We start from the raw sequence: 12,323 nt of genomic DNA, 5'->3' as shown, positions 1-12,323 counted from the left end.
GGGGGTTCTCGGCTGGAATGGACCTGAATTTCCTAAGGTGTGTACTTGCTATTTTTTGAAAGGAAGAGATTAGGGCTCCACAAAAACCAAAGTGCACAAATCACTAGTCACTTTTGAAAATTCTAGTTGTAACCTCTAATTTAAAAAAAAAATAGTTCTTAATATTCACTTTACCCATTTGTAAAGTAATCCTTGTCTCTCAGGATGGTTGTGAGGTTTACCTTTGTTAACCTGTATAAAGCAATCTTTGGACAATAAGGTGTGTACAAATGCAAAGCATTATAATTTCAGAGGAGCTTCTGGCCTTGGACAGACATATTGTTTGAAGCATTCCAAGTGTGTTTGAAGCCCTCCAAACAGCAAATGTGCAGGCATGTGTGGTCAAAGAAGCACTTCAAAATGACCTGCAAAGACTGAGGAGCATTTTTGAAGCACTTCCTGAAAAGGCTCCATTGTCTTCTGATGGCCCACAGCACTTCATTTCCCCTTCACCACCCCCCTTAACATAATCTCCAGGGAGGGCTGGAAAACAGAATTCCATGTATGCTTCTCAGCCAGTCTCTAGAGGTGTCGAAGACCCACTAAGTACACAAGAGAGCACTCATTTGTTGTCCCTCCTGCTCCCTCCCTCCCTATCCAGGGTGGCGAGCATAGTGATGTACAATGCTGATAACCAAGGAAAACCATGTTGCAGCTCTTTCCTGGAGGTCATGCCTACTGCATGACATCACAGCAATTTTTAAGTGCTCCAGGAGAAGGGTCAGGGGAAACCACACATCTGTACAGCACTGAAGCACGTGGAATCTGAACTACTGCAAATGTGTATCTGCTCTTGGCCTCTGGGACTTGCTAGGTCCAACTCTGTCTTGATATGTAGTCAGTGAATCCTCTCTGAAGTCAGTGGCAACAACATGAGGAGCAAGCCCTCTGGAAGTTCCTCACAGTCACGGCTGAAATCTATTTACTACTAAGCCCAGTGTTTCAGAACTAATGTCCAACAAATGCCACTTGTTTCAGTTACATCTCCTTATAGTAAAATATTAGTGTTTGATTAAAATAGACCTAGTTTTGTAAAATAATTTAATCCAAGCAAAATGTTGCATTTGCCATTTCACTACTTGGCTGAGCAGATTTAGAGAACATGGTTCAGTACTAAAGATTTCACAGATAGGCCCCTTGAGAAGTCAGTTCAGGATATCTCATTAGCCTATCAAGTTTAGGACTTCATTCTTTTGTCATTAAGGGCAGATGTCCTGCAATTAAGTTTTCTGTTTTGGCTCTGCACAGAGAATATATCACCAGGGCTTTTGCAACTCACAGATGTGGTATGTCGCTTTTTTGCAGATAGCTGAGCTTGTAGCTACTGAATTTTTTGACCAAGGAGACAAGGAAAGAAAGGAACTCAACATAGAGCCAACAGTAAGTAAGAGAGCACACCCACTTTCAAGGTAGTTGCTGTCAATGGGGCCTTCCTTTCTTTCTTTTTAAATATTATTGCCCCCCAGTAGCAAGTCTATGATCTATAGACCCAGCTCCTTTCTCACCATTTTGACAACTAATGGCTAGGTTCCCAAATACCTGCATCTGTCCTTTAGGCTACTGACACAAAGAACATATATTTCTCAAACGTAACTGACACTGCTGCTAAACTACTGTATTTTCTTGCATACATGTGTCCCCCTGACCTCTCGTCTCCCCTCTCCCAGTATACTACAAGCCTTATTTTTGAAAGGCATTATGAAGAAATATTTTTCCAGAGTTATGGCTGCAGGGACAGAGCCTAATCTTGAGATGATCCACCATCTTTTTCCTGCTTAAATATAACCCTAGCAGCTGCTAAAAACTGGTCTCCATGGCAGTCATGGACCTGTGATCTTGAAGAGAATTTAAAGAGCTGTGAAACAGGAAAAGCCCTAACAGACAGCAAAATTGTCCTATCTTAGGTAAAAAATCAGCTTCCCTGGTTAACACACAAAACAGCTTTTGTGGGGGATTACTTGGGGTAGGAGTTGTGTGCTGTATGCAAGAAAATATGGTAATTGTCCAGGAAGGGAAGTCTTAAAGAACAGTACAACCTGTATCCCACCCCGAACAAGTAGATTTTCCAACTCTACCAACTCTCTGGCCTCAGAGGAAAAAGGTTTCCTGAGGCTGGTCATCCAAGCAAGCTCCTATGTTGTAACATAATGTGGTTCTACATTTCTGTGCTGAGCTTCCTGGGGTTTTTTGAAGTGCTGCTGGATTGGATAGTGCCAACCTGACCCATGGATTTTCTTTTTTTATTAATTTTACTATAGAACTGATTTACTTGGTATGTGTTCCATGAAAGCTGACTGAATTGCTTTATGATTTCAGGATCTAATGAACAGAGAGAAGAAAAATAAGATCCCTAGCATGCAGGTTGGATTCATAGATGCCATTTGTTTACAGCTGTATGAGGTAAGGTGTTTGAAAAAGGACCCTTCTGAATCAGAACCTGAACTGAGTACTGTAGCCTGCAGTAAGGGCAGAAGATAAAGTTAGAAGCACTTAAGTGGTTCAGTAGCATAATAACATAAGACAGTTTGTTTTATGAGTTCAGTATTCATTCAAGAAAAATGACTGTGTGTTCATCACAAATTGCTCATATTGAGGTGGTTTGTGTTAATCATTGCAAAAACAGGTAGGGGGCAGGCAGTGTATTCTGGAGAATGCACCTGGGAAATGGGAGGCAGATCACTGGGTCATATGCCTGGCTGTGCCAGTGAGTTGCTGTGTACTTCTGAGCAAGTTGCAACATATCTCTATGCCTTTTTATTTATAAAATGGACAGTCATCCTCCCCCGCCCCACTCTTCACAGCAGGATTGTTGTGCTGTCTCTGAACCCCTTAGGGCAAATGAACAAGCTAAATAGGACAGTCAGCAGTAGTCTTGCAGCCTCCACTTTTGTGCTATGGAAACAGCTCAGGAATGGTATTTGGGAGGAGGGGGTTCCCAGACAGTTCCTTTTAAGGGAAGGCAGGCTGCTGTAGGGGACTGCAGGTTCCCTGCCAAAGACCTGTTATTTAACCAGAGCCATTATGGATCAAAGAGATTCAGAGTTCACAACTCTAAAGACTGAATTTCTGAGGAGGAGGAGGAATACTTACTCAGAGAAGAATTCTAGGGAAACTTTCCATTATGAATCTCACAGAGGAGCACTGGCTCTCCTGTCAGCTAGCTATTGAAGGACACTGGATTAGATTGTGCCCAGCCCCTGCATGATTGTGCAGAAGTACAAAGGAGGCAGAAAAACTTCCTCTCTGTGCTCCTGCTTCACAGTAGAGCAAAAGCCCATGCCTTGTGTCCTCCTGAGCACAAGGTGCACTCCTGCCACGTGGCAGTAACCCCCAGCAAGTATGCAGAGCCATTTCCTCAGGCACTGTGGGGAGCACTTGGAGTGGAGCCCGCACCGCACCCTTTAGAAGGAGGATGCACCCCCAGGGGCTCCTTGTGCTTTCACAGGAAGCTGTTTTGAGCTTCCAGTGGGGCTGTGCAGCTCAAAGCTATGCCTGAGAAGCATAGCTGAGACCATAAGCTCATTGACTAGATATTAAAACAGTCTGGAGTAGAGTGGCAGCTGCTGGTCCATACAGGAATGCAGGACCATGCATATGTGTTCAGGGTAGGTGTCCCCATATTTGACAGAGTATAGGACAAAGAGCATTACATACCAGGGTGCTGCAGGGAAATGCAAAGAGCAGCCCCACTAAGGAGAAAGCTTAGGCTGCAATGTATGTCTTGTTGCTGTTTAGGTTTAATAGTACGGGCAAATTGTAGATTAGAGCTCAGTATGGAGCAGATCAAGTGTGTGTTTATTCAGTATGGAGCAGCTGTGAACTCCACCTGCTTATATGGATACTTTAATAAGTATCAAATACAAATTATTTCATAAAAGGGCACTTGGAAAATGAGCAAGAAACCAGCATACTCTTACTGTTCTAATGCTGTAAAAATAGCCAGTGATCTCAGCTGTAACTTCAGCCTTCCCACTAAGTGGGTGCTTCACAAACTTCCATCTCACCTCTAGGAGTGTGCCTACATGCTGCAGAAGGACACCTGAGCTCCTTGCATCCATGAAGGTCTGAATAGGGAGGGGAAGTTAACAAATGGACACGGTGGAGAAGACTAAAGTTTTTAATATCTTGTTTACTTTAGTCGCTGCAGAAAAGTCAACTGTATGGTGATAAGCACAGTTAAGACAAGGGAGGCAGAATAGTCAGTCTAGAGCAGGGGTCAGCAACCCCCAGCACACATGCCGAGCATGGCACGCAAGGCCATTTTGCTCAGCACACCACCGCCAGGCCAGGCTGTAAGCAGCTGCTGCCAGCTGCGGAGCCCAGGCTGCTCCCAGCAGGCAGCTGGGAGGCTGCAAGCCCTGCTGCAAGCAGACTGGTGCAGCCAGGAGGCTGCAAACAGCTGCTCTGGGCTCCAGTATGTCAGCACTCTGGCACTTCCAAGGTAGACATTGTGGTTTTTTCAGTACTTCATCCAAAAAATGTTGCCTACCCCTGGTCTAGAGGAACAAAAGAACACGTCAGAGAGAACTTGGAGAAGCTAGGTGTTTTCAAGTCCGCAGGGCTGGCTCAGATTCATCCCTGAGTACTCAAGGAATTGGCCAAGGGAATTGCAGAGCCATTGACTGTTTTCTTCAAGAACTCCTGGACATTGTTTGAAGTTCCAGGAGATGAAAAGGGAAAATGTCATGTTCATCTTTGAAAAAAGGGAACAAAGTTGATGCAGGTAATTACAGAGCAATCAGTCCAATTTTGACATGAAGAAAGGTAATGGAGCATATCATCTAGGAACTTTTTTCTAAGCATTGAGAGCAGGGGTCTCAAATGTACAGCCTGCAGGCCTTAAGCCAGCCTATGGATCTATTTCACTCAACCTTTGGGGCTCCCAGAGAGACCAGGAATCTAAGGGTGGGGCCTGTTGCTAAAGTCTCAGTGACAGAGCCTGGAGGTGGTACACTCAATATGATGTGCCTGAACTTCAGCAAGGGTTATCATAGTATGCAGTAATGGTCTCAAAAGCAAGCTAAGGAAAAACTATGTCACTGAAACTACTATAATATGGATACAGAACCTGTTGGATAATTATACCCAGAGGGCAGCCATCAGTGGCTCAGTGTCTAACTGGAGGAGGTATCAAGCAGGAACCCCATGGGTTGGTCCTGGATCTGGTACTGTTCTGGATCTTAATGATACCCTTTGCTAGGGTAGAGATATTTTAGAGCAGGGCTGGCACATGTGCAACAGGTGGTACTGACAGCCTCTGTGTGGCATGCAGCAGACAAGGGACAAGACAGACAACACCATGGCAGATAGGGCAGGAAGCAGCAAACAGTAGCACATTGGGCTGGGAGCACAGGTCAGGGAGCAGAAAGCAGAGCAGCAGATCAGGCAGGGGAAGAGGATTAGAGTGGCACTCTGGAAGGATATGGAGCTAATTTGTGACCCCCACTGTTTTAGAGGCTAGAATTGAGATTCAAACAGACCTTGGTAAATTGGGGGGTGGGGGGGTAGTCTGAAATAAACATTATGAAATTCAGTAAGGACAAGAGTAAAGTATTGCAGTTAGGATATAACAGCCAAATATACAAACACAAAATTAGTAACTAGCTGGGCTGCAGTGCTACAGAAAAATACGTGGGGGTTATAATGGACCACAGGCTGAATATGGTGTGCTGAATATACTTAATAGCATACTGGGTGTTTACCCAGATCTCAGATGACTCTTAATTTAAGATGACCCCCCAGAAATAAAATTATATAGGGTTACATATACAAGGAAAATACATCAATTTGTTATAATTTTTCCATGTATAGATTCTAATTATTGGAGGGTTGTCTTCAATTCATGCTCCCCACCACTGCAGCAAGGCAAGCAGTGGCAGGAGGGAAGACAGTGTGGGGGGTAGGGGAGGGAGGGACAGCAGGGCAGTCAAGTGGCCTGACTGCTGCCCCTGCAGCTCCAGACTCAGACTCAGCTTCTGCCTGGCCAAGGTGGCGCTAGAGCAACTACGTGCTCCACTCCCCAGGCTGGAGCTGGAGCATAAGAGGTGTAGAGAGATGACAGGGAGGATAGAGGTAGTGGTTTTGACTTCAACCCTGGGTCAGGACAAGAAGTGGATTCACAGTAGCTGCTCCCCCCTGCCCGCAACTTGAATTCAATACAAAGGGCTTTTCCCCCCCATGTTACATGTGGGAGGCGGCTCATCTTGGATTTGAGTAAATATGATATTAACGGGGTTGTTGTATGGAGGTCATGGGAACTGATTCTTCCACTCTATTCAGCACTGGTGAGGTCCCACCTGGAGTACAGTGTCCTATTTAGGGCATTACACTTAAAGAAAGATATAGACAAACTGGAAAGAATCCAGTGATAAATATGATCAGAGGTTTGACAAGTATCACATGAGGAAAAGTTGAAAAACTGGGATTATTTACCCTGGAGAAGAAGACGGAAGTGGATTTGAGAAAAGTTTAGAAATACATAGCACATTGATATATAGAAGTTGGTGATCAACTGTTCTCTTTGTCCCCTAGAAAATGAACAAGTGTTAATGTGCTTAAATTTCAACAAAGGAGATTTAAGTTGGATATTAGAAAGAACTTTCTAACTGGGGAGGATTATCTAGAGAGACTGGAATTTCTATCACTGAAAGTTTTGAAATTCAGGTTAGACAAAAATTTGTCTAGGAAAGCTTAGACAGAGATGATCCTGCCTTAACTAGGAGTTTGGACCAGTTGACGTTCTTTTCTGTCATGTTTTTTCTAGGAAAGCTCCAATAAGTTGTGCATAAGAGCCTGATTCTTATCTCACCATGGTATAAATCAAGAATTGCACTGAAGCCAGTTGTTTGAATGCAAATGAAATTCATAGAGTAAAATTCTGACTGGTTTCACTCTATATGTACTGACTTCGGTATGGCCAGGATTTGCTTCATGTGATTGTGCAGGCATTCACTAAAACTTCTAAGGGACATTCAGCTCAGCTGCAAGGTCCTTATACATGGGATTTAGTGCCACTGAATTACAAGCTAATTGGAGTATTCAGATGAAATAATGCTTCAGAACTAAGCCTTTTACAGCCTAAAGATGTCTCCCCGTCAGATGTGGTTGGGAAATAAGAAAGGGAATATCACAGAAATACCCATGGATTTGTTTGCAAATGTCACTATTTTTTTCAGTAGAAACTTCTTAACACATACATGTATATATTTAAGCATTCTAGTCTATGCCAGAGGATGGGAATCCAGTTTTCTCCAAAATGTGTTTTCTGTTTCACCCAAATATGGCAGGTCACTCTTGCCTGGTCTCCAGCAGAATAAGAAATCTCAAGACCTAAGATCTTCGGGCATTTGTACACATGCTTACACCTCAGTGCTGGGCGCTTTTAAAAGCACCTGGCATCGTGGCACATGTTGTATAAGTGGCAAAATATGTGTCAGTGCTGAGAAAATGGTGGTGCTGCACTCTTGAATGCATGACATTCAAGGTCTGTTTAGTTCAAAAGCACACCACCATTTTCTGCATGCTCATGCACATTTCACTGCTTATACAACTGCACACGGCGCAGCACAGTGCACGTCAGCTTGCACGTGGAGCAGAATCGATTAATCGAGTCTGCTCCAACCCACCGGCTCGCCAGTGCATTACAGGACAAAAAGGTACGTGTAGAAATGCCCTTCAAGACCTCAAATATAGTATGTTTTGCAAAACCAAGTAACTGTGTTTGTGTTTGATTTTGAGTGGAAGAGAGCTTTTAAAAAAACAAACAGTTTTCAAGCAATTTTCCATTTCTTTTAGGCCATGACTCACGTATCCGAGGCCTGTTACCCTTTATTGGATGGCTGTAGAAAGAACAGACAGAAATGGCAATCCTTAGCAGAACAGCAGGAGAAGAATCTGATTAATGGAGAAAGTAATCAATCCAAACGGAACTGAGTTGCTGGGTTAGCAAGCACATGTTTTAAGTTTACTATAAAGATACAATAATTTGGGAATACTGCATTTTGCTAGACACTGTGTGTGGATTTTGTGTATGCTTTACCACTGCTGTATTATTTTTTCCACAGCCTCTAAAAGCATAGCATGATCACTTTTATGTCAGTGTTCTATAATGATTATATCTTCTTATATTTTATTTGCATGAGGTGAAACAATAGATTTGTAGGTAGTTTATTCTACCCAGTTCTACACAGAGGTACAAGTTGCTGATACTGGACTTGGTTGGAGGGCTTTCAGCTTTACAGATGTATATATAGATGTTTAGTGTTTGTGACTGGCCAGTACCTTAAAACATACCATATTCAGCACTTTGCTTCTCCTTATTTTTTTGTTGCATCCTCATATGTAAGTAGTGAGCGATGTTGTCTGCTCTCCCGCAAGTTGCCAGGAGGCAAGAAGGATCTTGGTGATTGAGGTTTGCATTAATGGCTGAATCTAATACTTGTTTTACTGACAGAGCTTCTATTGAAGTCAATGAGAGCTTCACCTACCTGGAGATGCAGAATTGTGCCCAAAGTGACAAAGCACAGGAACTTGTGTGATGCATTATATCAGGTGTTTCCTGTTACAAGGATGTGTTATCCCTTCACTCTTTCCTTTTTGAGGAATTTTAAAGCAATCCTGTGAATCAGTAGGCATAAAGGACCTAAACTGAGATTTGCAATGAAACTGTTCTGACATTTGCTTAGAGCTAGTATAAGCTGCTTAATAGACAAGGAAATGGCAAAATGCAACAACATAGGTCATTGGCTGTCTGGGAAGAACATTTCAGATAAAACATACAGGAAACACAGGAAAGCTGAACTCAATAAGATTCCTTTTGATGGTATGCTAGTGTTATCTTTGTTCTAAAGATCTATTTAATATCATGACCAATAGACTGAAGCACGAGAAGGAAAAGCATAAGCAAATGTGTTTGTTAAAGCAAATGATGAAAACTGTACTTATTCAAGAATCTGATCCAGAGAGAGAATGTGTCTGGAGATTTGTGTCAACAGTCTGATTCACCAGATTGAGAATCTAAGAAATGACCATGACCAACTCAAGAATTGCTTGAGATCGTAGAAAGTTTTTGCATTAATATTGGGAACTAAAGTATTTTTATTTAAAAAAAAAAAAAAAAGTTTTCAGCACTCATTCTACTAGCAACAATTTTTAACCACAGAGTCTTAAAGCAATATGGGAAAAGACTGAAAGCAAAACAGTTGAGAATACTGCAGGGACTTAGACTTTATATATGAGGCATAAACATTCAGAAAAGGGAAAGAGAGCCAGTGGATATGCATCAGATATAGAGGAAACCAGTATTCTTCAATAGAGGAGATAATGCATAATTCTTTTGAATAAGTCACTAGACATTTATTAAAGAAAGCATAGGGATAAGACATCCAAAAAAGGCAGCACATTTACCATGTGATGCCACAAAAAGATGAATGTCACAGTTTTAAAAGCTGGAATTGGTAGTCATAAGTTAGTGATATGGATGTATAAAGATGCACACAAATGTTGTTTATAATGATTTGCATATCTGTAATATATATATATTTTAATTTATACCAGGTGTAGTGGCAACCAAGACTGGTTTGTGTAAAGGCCTACTTTTAGTTTGACTTCACATTCAAAAGGTCAGAAACTTATTTGAAAAACAGTTTCTGAACAGGTTAATCCACAAATTGTAGTTGAAAACCTTGCAAGACATTTTTTTCTCACGAGATTTCTGGTGTCATCTGATTATATTATTATTTCTAGTGCCATCTGGTCTGGAATACCTGTTGGGGAGGACCTGCTTGTCAGCTATCTTGTTTCTGATCCCAAATAAAACTCAGAGGCACTTAAAAATCATGAATAACAAAGAAATGTTAACTAAACATTTCAGAATCTTCCAAAGTGTTAAGTTTTATACTAGAAATAAAGGAATGTGAATCCTTGTATTTGGCGACATTTTAGCTAACTCAAATTAGAAGCCACTGATCCCTAATAATTCAGTAATTTATTATTATACCCAAATTTGGAGACATTTCTTTGAAAAAATACTTAACCATTTGCCATTCAAGTTTTTAAAAACCTTGTTATATAACTTAATTATTAAAAATTCTTGGGGTATTATGTTTTGCAGTATACTATGCATAAGTTTATATGCATACATAATACTGTGCGTGTGTGGTATACTTAATAGGCATAAATATAGTAGTTGCCCTTAAAAATTTAGCAGTTACTCCTTTGATAAATAGCTAAGACTAGCTCAGGATCCTCATATTTTCATTTTTACCATAGGAAAAACTTGGACACTTCATGTATTGAAGTAGAATTATTTTCTTATCTATGCCAGTTGATAAGAGTTTACGCACGTGGCTGTGGGAATGTGTGTCTGTGTCTGAAAGGACAAAATCTATACAGGTTTATAATTGCTGGTGTGGTTAAGACCAATGCTTCATTGGTGATGATCACATAACAAATCAACTATCGTGATATTTCCTTTTAGCGATATATAATTTACAGTATGATCCCCAATATTATATATCTTATTTGCTATATTGTATGTATAACATAGCTTTATCATGATTTTATTTACACCTTTTAACGGTTGTAAAAAGGGTAATGGAGCCATACCTTTCACATAACAAAAATGAGTGCAAATAACACAGATTGCCATCTTTTTTTTATTGCTACTTATACACAGTTTTACAGAATATATACGTAAGGTACGCACATGTACATGTACACTGCACAAAACCTCTCCCTATTGAGGAAAGCATATGTTTGAACAAATATAGAATTATATTTTGTAGCGAGATTTCTATCTAACGACTATCATAACATTTGTATCTATATATTTATACAAAACACGTGCACACCCTTTGAACTACAGGTTCGGGGCATTATAAGTGTATTTTGAGCACCCTAGGCAGATTCCAAGATCGTTCAGGTGATTTATATTTTGTTTGTTTTCCTCCCAAGTTACGATGGTTGTTGTTGTTTCAACACTTGTGTATGGATGGTTTGTATGCAGGTTGCAGATAAGTATTTTTTTTTCCTTTGGCAATACAGGTGACCATAGAGGATGTGTGACAGCTGGTTGCGCTTAGCTGGTTTTGTACATTTCAACCTCTAATGGATTTAGCCACACAGCAGCCATTCATTCCACTGGGAAATTGGTTTCTAAATCCTTTAGTAAGCTGTGAACCAAATTCTGCCCTGATTTTTTTTTCCGCTTAGCATGTGCCTGGGATTCATAAAATAATAGAAAATGTGGGTTGGCAGGGACCTCAGGAGGTCATCTAGTCCAACCCCCTGCTCAAAGCAGGAACATCCCCAACTACATCATCCCAGCCAAGGCTTTGTGTAGCCAGGTCTTAAAAACCTCCAAGGATGTAAAGTCCACAACCTCTCTGGGTAACCTGTTCCAGTGTTTTACTACCCTCCTAGTGAGAGAGTTTTTCCTGATATCTAACCTAAACTTCCCTTGCTGCAACTTGAGACCATGGCTCCTTGTTTTGTCATCTGCCACCACTGAGAACAGTCCAGCTCCATCCTCTTTGGAACTTGCTTCAGATAGTTGGAGGCTGCAATTAAATCCCACCTCAGACTTCTGTTCTCTAGACAAAATAAGCCCAGTTCCCGCAACCTCTTCTCAGAAGTCATGTGCCCCAGCCCCCTAACCATATTAATTGCCCTCCAAACAAAATTTTGTTGCCTGAAATGTTGATCAGGACAGAGGGTAAAAGTCTTCTGTGGGCCCAGTCTTGGTTCCATTGAAGCTGCCAGGAATTTGCACACCAACGTGTTTGGGAGCAAGCATTGCTTGGTCCTAAGTAGGGACCAGAACAGTCACCTCCCTGCTGGGCCCCCCTCAGGCCCCGGGGGAGGCACACCTGGGCCAAGGGTTAGCGAGGATTTAGTTAGGGAGCTTCTGGAGGGGCTGGACGTTTTCAAGTCAGCCAGTCCAGATGATCTCCACCCTAGAGTTCAAAGGAACTGGCTGAGGTCATTGCAAGTCCCCGGCACAGCTTTACGAGCACTTGTGGTGCTCTGGAGAGGTACTGGAGGACTGGAAGAGGAGCAACGTGGTTCCCATCTTCAAAAAAGGGAGGAAGGAGGACCCGGGAAACTATAGGCCAGTTAGTCTTACCTCGATCCTAGGCAAGCTGTTCGAGAAAATTATTCTGGCACACATCCAGGAGGGGCCAGCAGGGGACTGCATGCTTAGGGGCAAGCAACACGGGTTCATCAGTGGCAGGTCCTGTCAGACCAACCTGGTGGCCTTTTACGATCAGATCACCAGATCATTA

At 41.9% G+C, this 12,323-nt stretch overlaps 1 protein-coding gene across 3 annotated transcripts in view; it reads left to right on the top strand.

Moving 5' to 3' along the window:
- Nucleotides 1–9,859, top strand: part of PDE5A (phosphodiesterase 5A) — a 123,638-nt gene extending 113,779 nt beyond the window's left edge. For all 3 annotated transcript variants that reach the window (XM_019522037.1, XM_019522035.1, XM_019522038.1), the window contains exons 19-21: nt 1,345–1,419; nt 2,356–2,439; nt 7,834–9,859. In XM_019522037.1, the coding sequence (XP_019377582.1) occupies nt 1,345–1,419; nt 2,356–2,439; nt 7,834–7,971 (297 nt within the window). In that variant the 3' untranslated portion in view covers nt 7,972–9,859. The remainder of the gene's footprint in view (nt 1–1,344; nt 1,420–2,355; nt 2,440–7,833) is intronic.
- Nucleotides 9,860–12,323: the final 2,464 nt, after the last annotated feature.

Source organism: Gavialis gangeticus, unplaced genomic scaffold (genome assembly GCF_001723915.1).
Source record: "Gavialis gangeticus isolate Ggan-Ray unplaced genomic scaffold, GavGan_comp1, whole genome shotgun sequence".
Classification (NCBI taxonomy): Eukaryota; Metazoa; Chordata; order Crocodylia; family Gavialidae; genus Gavialis; species Gavialis gangeticus.
The sequence above is the reverse complement of the archived record's forward strand: the minus strand, read 5'-3'. Positions and strand labels throughout refer to the sequence as shown.